This window comes from Heterodontus francisci, chromosome 11, assembly GCF_036365525.1.
Source record: "Heterodontus francisci isolate sHetFra1 chromosome 11, sHetFra1.hap1, whole genome shotgun sequence".
NCBI classification, from domain to species: Eukaryota; Metazoa; Chordata; class Chondrichthyes; order Heterodontiformes; family Heterodontidae; genus Heterodontus; species Heterodontus francisci.
In genome coordinates, this window is record NC_090381.1 from 32,465,757 (window position 1) to 32,484,744 (window position 18,988).

Consider the following 18,988-nt stretch of genomic DNA (forward strand, 5'->3'; position numbering starts at 1 on the left):
ACTAACACTACTACACACCATTTGTCCTTAAACCGGTCTTGCTCCCTGATCTGCCCCACTCCCCCTACTATGCACCACTCCTCCTTAAAAGGCTGTGCTTAATGTGGGTGGCCAATGTTTCAGACCCTAATGTCCAGAGCAGGACATGGAGTGCTGAGTGTCTCAGACACTGGTGTCCAGAGCAGGACCTGGGGTGCTGAGTGTCTCAGACCCTGGTGTTCAGAGCAGGACATGGGGCAGTGAACAGGCTGGAAAATAATGCAGAAAATGAAATTTAATTAGGAGAGAAACAGTTACCTGCTTTGTGCTCTATAGGTGCAGACTGCAGTTGGATTGTTGTGCGAAGCGCTTTAATTTGTTTGTTGATCCCCCCAGCATGTTACTGCATAGGTTCAGCTCTCTGAGTGTATGGGTCACTCTCAGGACAGACAGAATATCCTTACAACAAGCAGCAGTCAGACTATTGTGCTTTAAGCTGAGGGAAACAAGCAGAAACACACAGTGACAGCAGAATCCAGTAATAGTACTTATAGTGTTTGATGGATCTGGGTTTGATTGTATCAGTTTGTTGACTTATCTGTGTTCACTGTTTGTTTGCTTAAGCCTATGGGTGGAGCTGAAGAGTTAAAAGTGAACATAAAAGACACACTGACTGCTATGCGGCGACATGTACTGAAATCATGTAAGAACTAATGTCGTTTAAAATGCTGTAAGCAAACCAGTTGGTGATTTAATATAAGTGTGATATCTGCATTGCTCTGAGATAAATCAGAGATACATACTAAATCCAACAACCTGGCGTAAACATAACAGTACTCAGTCCACATTGCAATTCAGACAAACTCAGATGTTCCAGAAGCTGCAAACATTACTGAATCCAAAAAAATACTACTCACACCCAAATACTACCACAAACTACCAAATATAGAGAACAACCTGAAATATTATCTAAAATGGCTTGATGGCTGATGCAGACAACAAAATACTACCAAAATTATGAAGTTGGAGGAGCTCTTTTGAGATTTAGTTAAGTTGCATTGTTAATGGGTAATAGAGGGAACTTGACTCTATATCTAGCCTGTGCTGTACCTGATCTGGGAGTGTTTGGTGAAGAGGGCACTTTACTGTGTATCTAACCCACTATGTACCTGAGAATCTCTGAACCTGACAAGGTCTCTGATATTCCTTGCGCTAGTCAGGCAGATTATATGCAAAGTATGCTGAGCCTACATTTGTGAATCCAAACCCTCAGCACAGCCCCAGTGTGCCACCACACAGGTCTAGCTCCTGATAGGGCTCTGCTCCCAAACTCGGGCAGAAATGTAGCTGCTACTTCAGGCATTAGAGGCCTATCACTGCAACAATGGCAGCTGGCTGCAGGGCCTTCTAACACCTGTATAAGAAGAGCAGTCAGAAGGCCTCCAATGCTGAGGATCCAATGGATACTTGTGGGAACAAAAAGGTAATCCTGACCTTTTCAGGTCTTTATTAACTTGCTGTTTTCTCCTGACCCCTCCCCATTTCTTCAGATCTGGGGTGCACGGGGCAGGCACAAGGGAATCTTCTTTGGGCATCCCTTCAAATATGTGCCATTCACAGAGGCAAATGCAGTGGGAGACCATTCCGCCACCCTCTCCCCCTTCACCAAAATGTCCATCCCATTGTAATGTTTGTTCTAGCTGCAGACATTACATGACCTGGAAATAAAACTCTCCTCTCCCTTGTGTTTAGGAGCTGAGTGACTCCCAGATGCATGAGAAAGGAATATTGGGCTCGTGTTCCAGAAATGTGTAGCATTCCAATTTAAGTCATTAGGGACTCTCATCTTGAATAAGTTCATCAGTAGGATGTAAGCCAGCATTGAAATCAGTCTTACTTTATTTCCTGTATTGTACAGTGTGGATTCCTCAGGGCCGCAAAGAGTGACTTCAGTCCTGAATCTTGCAGGTTGTTGCTGCTCAGGTTGAGCTCAGTCAGTGTGGAACTGGCAGTGAGGGCATCTGCAAGATCTGGACAGCAGGCACTTGTCAGGTTGTTGCGATACAGCCTTCAGGAAACAGAAACAACATTCTCACTGCTTTTTATTAACCCTGCACATACTAGCAAATTCATAATACACTAGCCCCATTGTAGTGAACCAGCTGGAGAATATCAAATCAGAATGAAAACATTTGTAGTTAGATAGTGACTTAATTAGAAATAGGAGCTGGAGCAGGTTATTTGGCCCCTTGAGCGTGCTCTGCCATTCAACAAGATCATGGCTGACTTAACATGTCCACAGGTCATCCCAAAGCGCCTTGCATCCAATATAGTATTTTTGAAGTGCTGTGACTCTAGTCTTATAGGCCAGGAATTTCACTGGAGCTACTCCCGCTCCTCTGCTGAAACTTTGCTGGAAGTGTGGCAAAGATTCTGTTTACACGTGTTATCAGGGTTTCTGCTACACTTCCAGTGAGCAAAGGTGTTGGAACGGGACAGCACCATAGAAATTCCCAGCCATAGGCAAACAAACAAATTGCATATTGCAGATTCCACAGATACAAAATGGGATGAATAACTAGAGAGTGTGTTTTATGGTGCTGTCAGTTAAGGGACGAATGTTGGCTTGGACACTGAGAGAACTTCCTGCTGTTCTTCAAATAGCAACATGAGATCCTTAACATCCCCCGGAATAGACAGACAGGGCCCTTACTTTTGTGCATCTTTTGAAAGACAGTACAGTTGGCAATGCAGCACTCTCTTAGTTCTACATTGAAGTGTCAGCCTAAATTATCTACTTAATCCACAATCTTCAGATTCAAAGGTGAGAGTGCTCCCAACAAACTGATATATGCTTGTTACTACGTTTGCACCAGTTTGCTGGATAGTTTACATATCTGATTTATTTCAGAACAAGGCAGATATGACACTAATTCTAAATCACCAACTGGTTTATTTACAATACTTTAAATTTCTCAGTACTGACAAGATCTCAGTATGTCTTTCTCAGAACAGTCTCTGGTTCTCTGAACATTCCACACTGTCTGTCAGTTTCAGTTTCAAACTAGGCTTAAACAATCAAACACAGATCAATCAAACAATATATAATAAACTATTTATTGTGAAAACTTACTAAAGACTCAGTAATCTCTCCTAGCTAGACTAACCAAACATACACCATTGCCTTAAGAGTAATGTCCCTTTAAGAACTCAGTATGCTAATGAGCTAAGCACCAGATGTAGTCATATGACTAGAAGCCATAGTCACTCTGCAACTAACACTCAGACGAAGGTTCTATAAATAGTTTTCTCTGTATTGTATACACTAGTTTAGCTGCATTGCATTGTCAGTGTACCATTGCAAGAGATGGGTGACCCATTGTATGCAGATAACTTTGTAGTTATCAGTTGTATCATTAATTTCCAATGACCCCAATAAATATCTTTTAGGATTCAGACTGGTAGGATATTTGCACTAGCTCTGGTGTCAATTTTAATCCTGAGTGTGTGTTTGCCAACTTTCTTTTGGGCACATGATGTTGACAGTAGCAAAAGCTTCCAGTTTATTGACTTCATCAACACAGTGGCGCAGTGGTTAGCACCGCAGCCTCACAGCTCCAGGGACCCGGGTTCGATTCCGGGTACTGCCTGTGTGGAGTTTGCAAGGTCTCCCTGTGTTTGCGTGGGTTTTCTCCGGGTGCTCCGGTTTCCTCCCACAAGCCAAAAGACTTGCAGGTTGATAGGTAAATTGGCCATTATAAATTGTCACTAGTATAGGTAGGTGGTAGGGAATGTAGGGACAGGTGGGGATGTTTGGTAGGAATATGGGATTAGTGTAGGATTAGTATAAATGGGTGGTTGATGTTCGGCACAGACTCGGTGGGCCGAAGGGCCTGTTTCAGTGCTGTATCTCTAATCTAATCTAAAAACACAATGTGTGAAGTTCACAATGTGAAATGCCTGCTCGTCATCTGGCTGAGAATCGCTCCTCTCTGATTCTTGTCTTAGGTCTGTCTCGCTGTGGACTTCATGTCTTGGCTTGCGTTTACGTGGGTCTCTGGAGCTCTCCTTGCGGTTGTTGCCCTGTTGCTGCGCCTGTCTTCTGTTTGTTCGTGTCCTATTGTGGCTTCTGGCTGCGTCTTTGGAGCCAGATTTCTTGCATAGGCAGGCCCAGAGTCCTTTTGCACTGCACACCTTGTACAGATCTGGAAATGCAGGACAGCTTCACGGTGAGTGCAACAAACCACACTTACTTTTTGCAACCAGGTTATCGTGCCGATACTGTTGGCTGTATCTCTTGATTGCAGATCCTGTTGTCCAGCCTCAATGGCTGCCATCTTCTAGCAGCATATTAGTGCTGTGACCTTTATTTTTCCCCAAGAGGTCTTTCTGAAACACTTTAATAGCTGTCGAGACAATCACCAGCTCCATTATTCTCCCTGACAGCTAAGTTTCTGAAAAATCGCATTCATTGCCCTTACCACGGAATCTACCGACAAACTGATCTATTGATTTTTTTTTTATTCATTCATGGGATGTGGGCGTCACTAGCTAGGCCACCATTTATTGCCCACCCCTAATTGCCCTTGAGAAGGTGGTGGTGAGCTGCCTTCTTAAACCGCTGCAGTCCATGTGAGGTAGGTACACCCACAGTGCTGTTAAGAAGGGAGTTCCAGGATTTTGACCCAGCGACACTGAAGGAACGCCAATATAGTTCCAAGTCAGGATTGTGTGTGACTTGGAGGGGAACTTGCAGGTGGTGGTGTTCCCATGCATTTGCTGCTCTTGTCCTTCTAGTTGGTAGAGATCCCGGGTTTGGAAGGTGTCGTCTGAGAAACCTTGGTGAGTTGCTGCAGTGCATCTTGTAGATGGTACACACTGCTGCCACTGTGTGTCGGTGGTGGAGGGAGTGAATGTTTGTGGATGGGGTGCCAATCAAGCGGGCTGCTTTGTCCTGGATGCTGTCGAGCTTCTTGAGTGTGGTTGGAGCTGCACCCATCCAGGCAAGTGGAGAGTATTCCATCACACTCCTGATTTGTGCCTTGTAGATGGTGGACAGGCTTTGGGGAGTCAGGAGGTGAGTTACTTGCCGCAGGATTCCTAGCCTCTGACCTGTTCTTGTAGCCACAGTATTTATATGGCTACTCCAGTTCAGTTTCTGGTCAATGGTAGCCCCTAGGATGTTCATAGCGCGGGATTCAACGATGGTAATGCCATTGAATGTCAAGGGGAGATGGTTAGATTCTCTCTTGTTGGAGATGGTCATTGCCTGGCACTTGTGTGGCACGAATGTTCCTTGCCACTTATCAGTCCAAGCCTGGATATTGTCCAGGTCTTGCTGCATTTCTACACGGACTGCTTCAGCATCTGAGGAATCACAAATAGTGCTGAACATTGTGCAATCATCAGCGAACATCCCCACTTCTGACCTGATAATTGAAGGAAGGTCATTGATGAAACAGCTGAAGATGGTTGGGCCTAGGACACTACCCTGAGGAACTCCTGCAGTGATGTCCTGGAGCTCAGAAGATTGACCTCCATCAACCACAACCATCTTCCTTTGTGCTAGGTCAGCAGTGGTTGTTGCCTGTAGGACATCAATTCCAGGTGGTGAATTCTAAAATTCACTCTTAACCGGAGCCGACGCTCTAGCACTTACCAAATATTTGCGGAATCTTTCTGGTCCTCTTCAGATAAGCCAGAGGGATTGATTCTGTGTAACCCCTAATTTCCAACTGATATTAGTATTTTCACAGCCTGCTTCTCTGTTTCTGTAAGAGCTTAGTCAATGAAGCATAACTGCATTCTTTGTTTAAAAAGTTTGATCTCAGATAGGATATCAATGGCCTTCCAGTTCATACTGAAAAATTTGGTATCCATCTTTCTGCTGTATATTTAGTTTTGTTCAGCTCTGTGTGTGCCTTCAGCACTGTATTTATTATAACTTTTTCATTTGTGGTTTGAAACTGGTTTTAAAACTTGTTCTATTCACTTGGCGCTGTTTCCTCTTTAAGCAATTCCCTTTTATTTAGACTGGCTGTTTTGATGGAGAGTAGCAGTTGTTAAAAGTGTTCTCTTGTCTACTTTGCTTTCAGCACTGCAGCTTGTCTGTGGCTTTCCCCTTTGCTTTTTTTGCTAGAGTTTTTTCTGTTCTTCATGCCTGAGTGGTTTAATGTTTTTGTTTAGTTTTGGCTGCGTGAATGGAGACTGTGCAATGTTTTGGGGGGGCGTGGTTTCTGCACTTTTTTTACACAACGGACACCTCCTTTAATGGCACAGACTTCGATCAGCCTGAGAAAGAAATTGGGTTTTCCTCATTTTCTTTCTCCCACGGAGTCTTTGAAAAAGAAATCAAGTTTGTAAGCACTTCAAAGCTTCTTTTTTGTAAACCGGGATTCCTCGACCATCAGCACAAATGACGCACCCGATTGCACAAATTTATTTTCAGCCTTTCGTTGAGGGCTCTGTCTCCCACAGCTGCCGATAAATTTTTTCTTCTTTCCACTGTTTGGGCCAGTGTTTCTTTTGAATTTTCTCTCTTTTGGCTGTAGAAAGGGTATGTATGATCGCTTTCACACTGTTTTACCTATGGTCTTCAGGCTTTGATTTTCGTCTTTTCACCACAGCTGCCACCATGTAATGGGTTCTTTATGTTGTCTTTTGCAACATAAATGAGGTGTGTGGAGTCAAGTTCATTGAAGATCTCTAACAGGTTATTAACAGCTAAACTGGTATATACAGTATAGAGCAAACAATTTACAGAACCTTTATCTGGGTGTTACAGTTGCAGAGTGACTATGGCTTCCAGTCACATGACTACATCCCAGTGTTAGCTCATTAACATACTGTGTTCTTAAAGGGACATCACTGTGAAGGCGATCATACAACAACTGTAACATAAATTCTAACCAACTTGAAAAATCCACTCACAGCACTTAATTACTGTGGTCAGCAAGAAAGAATCCAAAAAGCAACCCAGAAAAATCAAAAACACTTGATTTTTCACTGGGCAGTAATTGAGTCCCAGAAATCTGAGAAAAACAATAAATCATTTCAGTTTTACGCTCTCATCTGAATCTTTTGAATAAAACACATAGCACAAGCCAACTACAAATGCACTTACCCCAGAGTTTGTAATTTACAGTTGGGATCTTTCAGAGCTGTAGACAGTCGCTGTACTCCTACATCTCCAAGGTTGTTGTAGCCCAGCTCCAATGTCGTCAACCTCTGGCTTGTTCTGAGAGTGGAGGTGAGATCCTCACAGCAGCCTTCTGTCAAGCCAGTCTGGTGTAGTCTACAGAGGTCAAGAACAGAGATCAACAACACGATTCAAGGACAGAGGTTAGGGAGAGATGACAGGAACAGACAGAGATTAACACCAGAGCTTGGTAACAGGGTGTTTTGATAAATTCAAAGAAGGAACAGAACACAGAAACACAAGAAGAAGTAATATATAGTATTGTCTGGATAGTGATGACTGAGATTCTCTTCCTGACAATTGGCACCTGTGTGATGGTCACTTGATGTGAATGTGGGAAGAACTCTTCCAATGTTTGTATGAAATAAACCCATCTGTTCCCCTTACCCTCAACTCATTTTCTGATAGTTTGTTGAACAGTTAATAAAGTATTTGAGCGCTTATTAGAAATAGCATTCAACTTGTCTGTCTATACCTATATAGTAAAATTAACACTAGGTTCTGATAAAGCAGATTGGAAACAGACTAAAGCTCCCTCCACACCGTCCCATCAAATACTCCTAAGTCAGATACAACATAGGTTAGATACAGAGTAAAGCTCCCTCTACACTGTCTCATAAAATACTCCTCAGTTAGATACAGCATAGGTTAGATACAGAGTAAAACTCCCTCTACACTGCGCAATTAAATACTCCTCAGTCAAGTACAGCATAAGCCAGATTCAGAGTAAAGCTCCATCTACACCATATATAGTCGATACTATGTACCTGATCTAGGAGCATTTGATTGGGCAAAGCTCTCTTTACACTGTCCAACAATGTGCCTCAGCCCAACCTCAGAAGTGTAGCCACTTGTGACATACATGTATGTGACATTACCATTTCCTAGTCAAGCCAGCCTGTTACCTCTTTGATGGTAATAATTAATTTATCATAGCTCTGTGGCTAATATATTGGTAAATTTTATGAAGTATGCCCAAGTACAGTTTTACTTCTCTCTCCATCCCCATTTTCTATAAACTCCCTCTGTACCACATGCTGATCACAAGGGTAGGTAGATGTTGGCTGCCAAGCCCCTACTGATACTGCTCTTCAGCTGGCTGCTGGAAGTGAGTGGACCATCCATTGACCATTCCTTGTTGTGCAACAGATATAACAATCACAAGGTGGGGTTACCTACCTTAATTTCTCTATTTTACAACCATCATGCTTAATCGCTGTGCACAGCAGTTTCATTCCCAAGTCACCAATATTATTGCACCCGAGATCCAGGCTTCTCAATGACTGGTTGGTTCTAAGGGCCAGGACCAGTTCTTCACAGCAGCAGTGTGTGAACTCATTGCCCCACAACCTGGATAAATCACACTGAGACCATTAAGTACTGCCAAAAATGTTTGAAAAGAACAGGAGCCAGATTGGTGTTACCAACGACAGTGGTCACCTACCCCAGTGTCTCGATCTCACAGTCAGAGTCCTGCAGTGCAACACAAAGCTGCTTCACCCCTGTGTCTTTTAGCTGGTTGTATTTCAGGTCTAACTCTTTCAGAATCCGATTTGTTCTTAAAATGGAGATAAGATCTTCGCCACACTGGTCTGTGAGAGCATTTCTACACAGGCTGCAGATAATAGAGAATTTATTGGAGAAATCATCTTTTAATCCACAGACAGAATTTAATTACACAACATCCAGATGTGTGAGAATCACAAAGCCATTAAAAAAATTCTCTTGTAGATCACTTACAGAGCATCCAATTCATAGAATAGTACAGCACAGAAGAAGGCCATTTGGCCCATTGAGTCTGCACCAGCATTTAAAGCCTCTCTTGATGAGGGGTAGTATCTTAGGTCTCCCACTTTTTTGGGAATGCATTTTGTGGTTGTCAAAGTGACGCTTGCTTGTCATAGCGCATACTGTCAATATTCTGTTCTCCCACCTCAGGAAGAGAGGGTTAGGTACAGAGTAAAGTTCTTTCTAAACTGCCCCATAGCACAGGTTAGATAAAGAATAAAGTCCCATTTACATTGCCCCATCAAACATTCCCAGGTCAGGTTCTGCACAGGCTAGATACAGAGTAAAGTTCCCTCTCTGCTGTTCCAAGAGGCACTCCCAGGAAAAAAAGAAAAAAATGGGATGAGTACAGAGCAAAGATCTGTCTGTACATCTTGCCAACTGCGCTATTGCATCTATATCCCCTATCCTTTTTCATGTAGGACCTTTACAGCCAGCATAGACAGTCTGTGGCTGCAGCATGAGACTTTCCCAACAATCAATCATAATGACTGGACAGCCAAGTGGGATTTAAATACAGGTTGAACCTTAATACTTGCCGCAGTATCCAGCAGTAACTAAGAAGTTTTCAGAAGTAAAAAAGGTTTCCTTACAGCAGTGTCACCAGTCTGCAGCTTGAGCTCATTAGTGCAGCAGCCAACTTTTTGAGACCTGTATCTCCCAGTGCGTTATTTGTCAAGCTGGAATGTAAATCATATATATCACATTTACAATAAGGTCATAGACAGGAGCATGCAGTCTTAGGGCCACATGTGGCCCATGATCCCTGGCAATTCGTCCTTCAAAGTCCAGCAAACTCCATCCTAGTTGCGCTTCCATTTCGTATTGCTTGATTTGTCCTGTTAGAATATTATGAGCCTGGAGGTTTAGAAGCGGCTGTTAGATCATATGAAATGGGAACAGGAGTTGGTCATTCGGGCCCTCGAGCCTGTTCCGCCATTCAATAAGATCATGGCTGATCTGATTGTGGCTTTAACTCCACTTCCCTATCAGCCCCTATAACCCTTGACGCCCTTGTAGATCAAAAATCTGTCTAACTCAGCCTTGAATAAATTCAATGACCCAGCCTTCACTGCTCTTTGGGGAAGAGAATTCTGAAGATTAACAACCCTCTGAGAGAAGAAATTCCTCCTCATCTCTGCCATGACATGATGTTCGTATTAGATTCTTAATAAGCAAGAGGATGGAAGGTTATCGGGGGTAGGTGGAAATGTGGAGTAATCAGTTCAGCCATAAACCTATTGAATGGCGGAGCAGGCTCAAAGGGCCGAGTGGCCTACTCCTACTCTAAATTCGTATGTTCATATGTCTTAAAAGGAAAACCCCTTATTTTGAAACTGTGCCTCTAGTTCTAGATTCCCTCACAAGAGGAAACATCCTCTCAGCATCTACCCTGTTAAGCCCCCTCAGAATCTTACATGTTTCCATAAGATCATCTTTCATTCTTCTAAACACCAATGAGTATAGGCCCAAACTGCTCAACCTTTCCTCATAAGACAACCCTTTCATCCCAGGAATCAGGCTAGTGAACTTTCTCTGAACAGCTTCCAATACAAGTATATCTCCTTAAATAAGGAGATCAAAACTGTATGCAGTATTCTAGGTGCTGTCTTACCAATGCCCTGTAGCAAAACTTTCTTAATTTTGCTCTCCATCCCCCTTCCAATAAAGGCCAATATTCCATTTGCCTTTGTAATTACCTGCTGTATCTGCATGCTAACATTCTGTGTTTCATGTACAAGGTCACCCAGATCCCTCTGTTTTTGGCGCTGTTGCCTCTTGGTGGATAAATACTAAATCAGAACGCTCAAGATTTGTCAGCATTGGTACTTTAAATTAATGGAAAGAGAGATGTAAACTCTATAACAAAAACAAGAAATGCTGGATTCACTCAGCAGGTCTGGCAGCATCTGTGGAAAGAGAAGCAGAGTTAACGTTTCGGGTCAGTGACCCTTCTTCGGAAGGGTCGAAACTCTATATGTGGCCCCTAAGGCTCCATGGATTCCAGCAATGTAGCTTTTGAAAAAAGACTTGGACAACCACTACACAGAGGACACAACATTCCTCAGCTGTGACCTTGGCCATGTTCTTGGTGAAGGTCAGATTCAGACCGGCAAGGGGTGGTTTGGTACCAAGCACCCAGTAACAGTTTAAACTCTGAGAATCTCAACTTGATAATTGTCAGATGATTTTCACCAGTCAGTAACAGCTTTAATCAGGGGACATTCAGATCAAGGTGATCAAAGAGAAACAGTAAAATGTCGAACCCCATCCCTTGGGTTTGAAAAAATGAGATCGCCAGCTGCTGATAGCTTGGAGTGGGTGGCTGAGCCAGGCACAGCAGGAATTCTCCAGGCTTGATCCACAGGCCTTGCTTGTGAGTTGATCTCACCTGAGGCAGGAGCCACAATTGAGCTCAGAATTCCATGGTCAGGAAGTGGGAAAAATCACCCTCGCTAACAAGTGACCAGGAAAAGTTATGTGTGGGTATCAGGTGATGAAAGAATTTAGCTCAGTTGTGATGCTTCCACAATTAAATATCCTGCTAATATTTATTCGCCTGGAAGTTACTGTGAGTGAGGTTATTGAGTGTTCAGACAGTAGCCAATCTGTGTATTAACGTACTTTCCACCAATATTCCGCTACCAGCGGAACCTGTTGAGCTGTTGCTCAACAGATCCTTTAACCTCAGTTTTCCCCCCTTTCCCAAAGATGCTGACTCTCACCGGGTTACAGCTTCCACGGGTAGTGGACACCCTTCAGTAGGTCACCCATGTGACTATCCTTATGCAATAGCACCAAGGCTCCTTAGACAGCACCTTCCAAACCCAAGACCTTTATCACTTAGAAGGACAAGGGCAGCAGATGCATGGAAACACCACCACCTGCAAGTTCCCCTCCAAGCCACACACCATCCTGACTTGAAACTATATCGCTGTTCCTTCACTGTCGCTGGGTCAAAATCCTGGAATTCCCTTCGTAAAAGCACTGTGGGTGTATTTATCCCACATGGACTGCAGCCGTTCGAGAAGGCAGCTCACCACCATCTTCTCAAGGGTAATTAGGGATGGGCAATCAATAAATAAATAAATACAATAAATGACAATGGCGCCCACATCCCATGAAGGAATAAAAAATAAATTAGTGTAGTCAGTCAGCAGCAGCACGATATCATGGTGGAGGAGGGATAACAATTTGTAGCAGGAACCCCGGGCATTGAGGCCAGTTGTAATCCTATACCAATGCATCAGCTGACATCAAATAACCATGTGGTCCTTTTGACTCAGTGCTTCACTTGGCAGCACAGTGGCCCACTGAGACAGGGAATAGTCACTTATTCTCATACTTATGGTTCTATTTCCAAATTCTATTTTCCTTTCCATGAGAAAAAAAGATCTTGCATTATATAGCACCTTCCCTGACTTCAAGATGCCCCAGAATGCTTCACTGTCAATAAAGTACTTCACTGAAATCTGTTTCACTGATTGTGGTTTGAGGGTTAAATATTGGTCATTGACACCAGGAGAACTCCCCTGCTTTTCTTTATATAGTGCTATGGGATTATTTACATCCCAGACAGGTTCTCATCTAAAACACAGCAACTCCAGCTGTGCAGCACTCCTTGAGCACCATACTGAGGTATCTCAGCCTGGATTATGTGTTCAAGTCTCTGGAGTGGAGCCTTGAACCCACAACCATCTGACTCAGAGGTAAGAGTTCGACCACTGAGCCAAAGCTGACACCTCGCTCCAACACATTGCTAAGAATTATTCACAAAAGGCTGTCATACCAAATTACAGCTTACCATAACTCCTTGACTTGGTTTTTACTGGAGAGCAGCAGAGCACTAATAGAATCAATCATTTCCTCATCCATGACACTGCCCATTAACCTGGAGGTCAAAGAGAAAGTCAAATCAAACAGGTAATGTCCAGAAAAGACGAGCAAAGGAACATGGAGTCAGATACAAATAATACTTCTGCACTGGATCACGCTGTTTGCTCTAGTCCTGTGACATTGCTGACAGGCGACAAATTAAGATGTTTATATGTTAAGGTGGAGCTGTGTTTAACCTACCCTGTCTCTTGAAGGGCCTTGATCAAGTACTCGCTGTGGGAAAGCGAATTAAATAGAGATATCCTGATATCAGTGTACGACCTACCATGTCACCCAGTGCCAGAGTATCGGACAGTGTCTGACCCACTGTACCACCCAGTCACAGAGTGTGAAAGGACAGTGTCTGACCCACTGTCCCACCCAGTCCCAGAGTGTGAAAGAACTGCTGGTGGGCTAATTGGACTGCGAATGCAAGGCACCACCTGATGCACTGAAAGATTCGGCAGACACAGTGCACCTCATTAGATTGAACCAGACTAAGTTACATAGGAGAGTAAAAGACTTAAAAAGACTTTGCAGTCCATCTATCCAGTTTAAGAAACTAATACCTGTTAAATTGCTTATGCTGTCAGATATCTTTTCAACTCTCTCCTCAACACTATGTCTCCCTGGGCTGTCAGTCACATCCTCGTCCTATGTAGCTCAATCTGGACTGTTTGCGCATCTTCCCTCTTCTAAGTTTGAACTTAAAATAAAATGCAAAATCCCTGTGCTACAGTCAATAATAAAATGAACTCTCTTATTTCTTTTGGGCCAAAACACTTACACTATTTTTTCAAAGAATTTAACAACTGGTAGTAGTCTTTTCAAACCATCTGGTGATGTTCTGTATTTGGATAAATCGAATTCTTCCCTGTCCATATCTGACATTTTCAGAACAAAGGCCAACGCCGAATAATCAGCTAGCGACAGTTTTTTGGAGGACAGCACTCCACGGTGAAGGGATTCATTGATCTCCTTCACTACTGACTTGTCATTCAACTCATTCAGACAGTGGAACAGATTGATGCACCTCTCCGGAGGGATGTCTGTCTGCAGCAGCTTCTTCATGTAGCTTATGATGTTCTGTAGGTCATCTTTCTGCTCCTCTATATGGGTTAGTAGGAGACCTTGCAGGCACGTCTGAATCCTTCTCCTTCCCAACCCACAGAGAAATTGAAGAAACAGGTCCAAGTGGCCAGTGTGACTCAGAACCACCTCGCTGCAAGCACTTTTACAAATCTGAAAGAAGGTGGGTTTTGAAAAGATCTCCCAGAGCCGTCCAAACGTGTTGGATGTCATCATGTTCCGTTTCTCATTGTGGTAGGATACAAAAATATAGAGAGCAGCAAAGTACTCTTGGACTGTGGTGTGGACAAAGGAGTAGACCCGTCTGTGGGAAAGCGCAGAGTACTTGATGCAATATTCTCTACAGAAGCCACCACAGATAGATGAGATGTCAATATTGAAAGATTTAAAATCCTCCTCATAAAAGACAAAGATTTGAGACCTCAGATACTGGAATGCGAGCTTGCCCAGATTGAGTATGGCCCCCTGATCTGACTGCAGTAACTGGCAGGTCTCAATCTTTTCCTTTCCATGACCACGGTTCTGGTGGTGGTATGTCACCATGACAACCAGAAAGTTGGTATAAACCTCAGTTACTGTGTCACCTCTAAATTCTTCAGCACACGATGACCTGAAGACATGTTCCAAAACAGTGGTGAGAATCCAGCAAAAAGCAGGCACATAGCACATCATCCAAAGGCTACTTTGCTTCCTCACCAGTGTTATGATTTTCTCTGTCAGTTGTTTATCCTGGCATTTCCTCCTGAAATATTCTTCCTTTTCTTCATCTCGGAATCCCTGTATTTCTGTCACTCTGTCCACGTAGCAGGATGGGATTTGCTTCATTGTTGATGGGCGTGTTGTTATCCAAATAGATGCTGATCGAAGGAGGTTGCCTTTGATGAGATTTGTCAATAATGATCGGAGAGGCACAGGCTTGCTTACATCAGAACACACACAGTTGTTTTCAAACTCCAAGGAAAAACGACTTTCATCCAGCCCATCAAAAATAAACAGGGAGCGGGCAGAAGCCTCTGGGTAAGTCTCGTCCAGTTGCCTCATGTGCGGGTAATGTTGCTGTACCAGCTGCACAAGGCTCATGCTCTCCTCAGAAATTAGATTGAGCTCACAGAATGGAAAGACAAACACAAAATCATACTCCTGGTGTGCTTTTGTCATTGCCCAGTCAAGGAGGAACTTCTTTACATAGATCGTCTTCCCGATCCCTGCGATCCCACTGGTAATAACAACTCTTGGTTGCCGTTGCTCGTGTATAGGTCTAAAAATGTCTTTGTGCTTCATAGATTTAAAATATGACCTGCTGTGTCTGGGTGAGGATAATTCAATCTCTGTTACCTCGTGCTCATGGTAAAACTCATTGCATTCACCATCAGTCATCCAAAGCTCAGTGAACCTCTCAAGAAGACAGACGCGTTCCCCTGCAGTAGATGTGTAATCTGTAATATATTCCAGTTTTTCCTTCAGGATCTTTTTATGATAGTGTATAAGTTGATCACATGACTCTCCTGCAAGTAAAATAAGTGAAGATTTTACATTTTATTTACAGAAGGGAATGCTTGTGCTAATCTGAACAACCAATATCAGTTCGTAAAAATTGAATTCTACAGAGAAAAGCTCCCTCTCAACAGTCCCATCAAACACTCTCAGGCAACAGATGGGTTTTTTTACAAAGAAAAACTCCAACTGCATTATCCATCAAGCATTCCTAGGTCAGGCACAACACAGGTTACATGCAGGGTCAAGTTCGCTCCATACCATCTTAATAAAATATTTGAACTCCCAAACACTATTTCTGTAGTAGTGTAACATTTCCATTTGCTATGTACCCATTCTTGAGATCTATTGGACTTTCAATTTTAGTGCCAATAGCACTGAAGTGTGGGCAACTTTGTGTTATAAATTAACAAGTGTGAATTGAATTGAGACCATCAACATGGATGCTAGCTGGCAGAAAAAGGAAATATTCATCTATTAGGTGGGACTGATTTAAACCCAGAACCCAGGACAATGTCCAATTCAGGGTACAATGCTCTCCTTGATCATGAAAGGGTGATGTCTAGCCTCCTATAAAACCCAGTCTCAGAGTGTGTAAAGGCTGTATTAGTAGAATTTCTTGCTCAGTAATTCTAAGGCTGCCTTGGCTAGGAAAAGGCTTACCTTCAGACAATTTTTGTGTTTATGTCCACTGCAATTGCACTCTTGGATATATGAGAACCTGTGCCCAGTTTTGCAGTCAGATTGTTCACTATCACATTGTTGATTATCACAATGTTAACTGTGAGAAGGTACACTGTCAGAGGGGTCACTGTCAAAGAAGGTACTTTCAGAAGGGTTTTTATTTATCTGCTGGTTTGTTCTTGTTGAAATTGTGTGACCTGGAAAGATTGTTCAGAACTCTGTCACCACCTTAAAATTTATTTTGGGACTAGGGACTCACATTTAGACTTGGGTTACCTGACTGACTCTGCAACATGAAGTCAATTTACAATGCATAGGATTTGATTTGTAACTAAGTGGTGCTTTACTGCCTTATGTTCAATTACTTACCAGTTGGGTCAGATGGGGGCAAAGCCAAGCAGCGAAAATATCTACCTGGAATTAAAAACAGACAAGGTTTCTGTTCAATTCAAGTATTAAATTGGAAATATATTTGGGCAGAACCCAGCAAATTTTGGAAAAAAGAATATTGAACCCTCTGTCAAGAATGAGGCACATTAATTTTGCCACATGGACATTAAATTTTTAATTGTTGCTGGGGAGAAGAGAAGGCCTATTACAAAGGATTGCCAGGCCTCTGGCCGGAAAGATTTTTTTGCATACTAGCGGACAGTGTTGGAACAAAGGAGCTATCCCCTGCTCCCAATACACAGAACAGACGTGGTCAGACCAGTTTAGTCACATGACTAACTGGCTGTTGCAGAGTTTGAACTGAGAGCTTTAAATTGGAGAAACAGTGTTTGAAGACAGAAAGCTCTGTGCTCCTGGATTGAAAAGACCTTCTCTCCTCCCATCTCTTTCTCACCAGCTTCGCAATTCATTGAAGACACATGAACCCCAAAAGAGAAAAGTCTCCTACAGTGAACAAGGTTGAAGAAGAATACTGGGCCCCAACAGAGAAAAGCAAGATCAACCCACAAAAGGACTCTACAGTGAGCTCGAAGAACTGTAACAAACTCTTCAGATATTGCCTCAAACCTTATCTTTTCTTCTGCTCTTTCCTGTTCCTATTTGCACGTGTGTATCGCATATGCATGCTAGCATGGGCGCATCGTGTATCCGTAGGCATTAACTGAATTAGAGTTTAAGTCTAAGTTTTAATAAATTTCACCTTTCTTCTTCAAACCTAAGAAAGCCTGTTTGTGCTCATTTCTTTGCCTTATAATTGGAAAGTGGTGAACAAGGATTCACCAAAGGGAAGCTCAAAATAGTAATTCCAGGTGAAGGTTGAGAGGGACCCCTAGACACCTTTCTCACCTGGTCGTAACACCTCTCATATTCTAATTCATTCTTTCTCAAGACCTGCAAAGTGTGGGACTCCACCACTCCCTTATTCTGCCTTTCCTCCTAACTGTTGAATTTTAAACCAAAAAAGAGTTACCTTGTCCTCTTGCCTATAAAACAATACTAGGATAAGTCTCACAATCCTTTCCTGTCAACAGCACACATTGGGAATTTGCATGCCTGTATGCCCATGATGGTATGAGAGCATGGACATAGGTACGATTTTCATATATGTGCTCTTGGCAAGCATGGGCCGCAGCCTAAGTGACTGCAGTTCAAAAATAATTTGTTGTTTGGAAGGTGTTAGGCAATCCTGAGGAGCTGATAAGGTGCTTAAGAGCACTGTTTGTAAAATTTAAATATATGCTTTTTTATAGCTTTATCAACTTGTCCTCCTATCTTTTAAAAGTTTGTGTATCTGGTGGTCGAGGGTTTTTTTTTGCGATTGGACGCCTGTGACCAATTGGGTACCGCAGGAATCAGTGCTGGGGTCCTTGCTGTTTGTACTGTCCATTAATGATTTAGACGTGAATATAGGAGGTATGATCAGTAAGTTCGCAGATGACACAAAAATTGGTGGTGTCGTAAATAGTGAGGAGGAAAGCCTTAGATTACAGGATGACATAGATGGGCTGGTAAGATGGGCAGAGCAGCAGCAAATGGAATTTAATCCTGAGAAGTGAGGTGATGCATTTTGGGAGGACTAACAAGGCAGGGGAATATACAATGGATGGTAGGACCCTAGGAAGTATAGAGGGTCAGAAGGACCTTGGTGTACTTGCCCATAGATCACTGAAGGCAGCAGCACAGGTAGATAAAGTGGTTAGGAAGGCTTTATTAACTGAGGCATAGAATATAAGAGCAGGGAGGTTATGATGGAGCTATATAAAAAGTTAGTTAGGCCGCAGGTGAGTACTGTGTATAGTTCTGGGCACCACACTATAGGAAGGATGTGATTGCACTGCAGAGAGTGCAGAGGAGATTCACCAGGATGTTGCCTGGGCTGGAGCATTTCAGCTATGAAAAGAGACTGGATAGGCAAGGGTTGTTATCTTTAGAGCACAGAAGGCTGACGGGGGACCTGATTGAAGTATACAAAATTATGAGGGGCATAGATAGGATAGATAGGAAGAAACATTTTTCCTTAGCGGAGGTGTCAATAAGCAGGGGGCATATATTTAAGGGAAGAGGCAGGAGGTTTAGAGGGGATTTGAGGAAAAATTCTTTCACCCAGCGGGTGGTTGGAATCTGGAACACACTGCCTGAAGAGGTGGTAGAGGCAAGAACCCTCACAACATTTAAGATGTATTTAGATGAGAACATGAAATGCCATTGCATATAAGGCTACAGGCCAAGTGTTGGAAAATGGGATTAGAATAGACAGGTGCTTGATGGCCGGCATGGACACGATGGGCCAAAGGGCCTGTTTCTGTGCTGTATATAACTCTATGAACCCTAAGTCACCTTATTCCTCAATTCCTTTGAAAGTTTTGTTATTTACTGATTATTTCTGCTTTAGTGAAGACATTTACCTTGTAAGGAAAGCCATATAACTGG

General features: G+C 42.9%; 2 protein-coding genes across 7 annotated transcripts in view; one reads left to right on the forward strand and one right to left on the reverse strand.

Annotated features, from left to right (window-relative positions):
* The window catches only part of LOC137375180 (G-protein coupled receptor 55), a 104,070-nt gene that overhangs the window by 79,732 nt on the left and 5,350 nt on the right, over window positions 1–18,988 (forward strand). Inside the window, exon 1 of one of the 3 annotated variants that reach the window (XR_010975944.1) lies at window positions 14,787–14,947. The exons of the other annotated variants lie outside the window; for them this stretch is intronic. The gene's annotated coding sequence lies outside the window, so the exon portion shown is untranslated. Of the gene's footprint in view, window positions 1–14,786; window positions 14,948–18,988 lie in introns of those variants that run through there. 3 annotated transcript variants of the gene reach the window in all.
* Window positions 1–18,988, reverse strand: part of LOC137375179 (NLR family CARD domain-containing protein 3-like) — a 45,284-nt gene that overhangs the window by 7,042 nt on the left and 19,254 nt on the right. For 2 of the 4 annotated variants that reach the window (XM_068041940.1, XM_068041938.1), the window contains exons 4-12: window positions 16,478–16,522; window positions 13,629–15,435; window positions 12,771–12,857; window positions 9,559–9,645; window positions 8,622–8,792; window positions 8,357–8,527; window positions 7,103–7,273; window positions 1,877–2,047; window positions 298–475 (exon numbers count right to left, since the gene is read on the reverse strand). In XM_068041940.1, coding sequence (XP_067898041.1) covers window positions 310–475; window positions 1,877–2,047; window positions 7,103–7,273; window positions 8,357–8,527; window positions 8,622–8,792; window positions 9,559–9,645; window positions 12,771–12,857; window positions 13,629–15,435; window positions 16,478–16,522 — 2,876 coding nt within the window. In that variant the 3' untranslated portion in view covers window positions 298–309. The remainder of the gene's footprint in view (window positions 1–297; window positions 476–1,876; window positions 2,048–7,102; window positions 7,274–8,356; window positions 8,528–8,621; window positions 8,793–9,558; window positions 9,646–12,770; window positions 12,858–13,628; window positions 15,436–16,477; window positions 16,523–18,988) is intronic. The other 2 variants (XM_068041941.1, XM_068041942.1) reach the window with 2 other exon arrangements.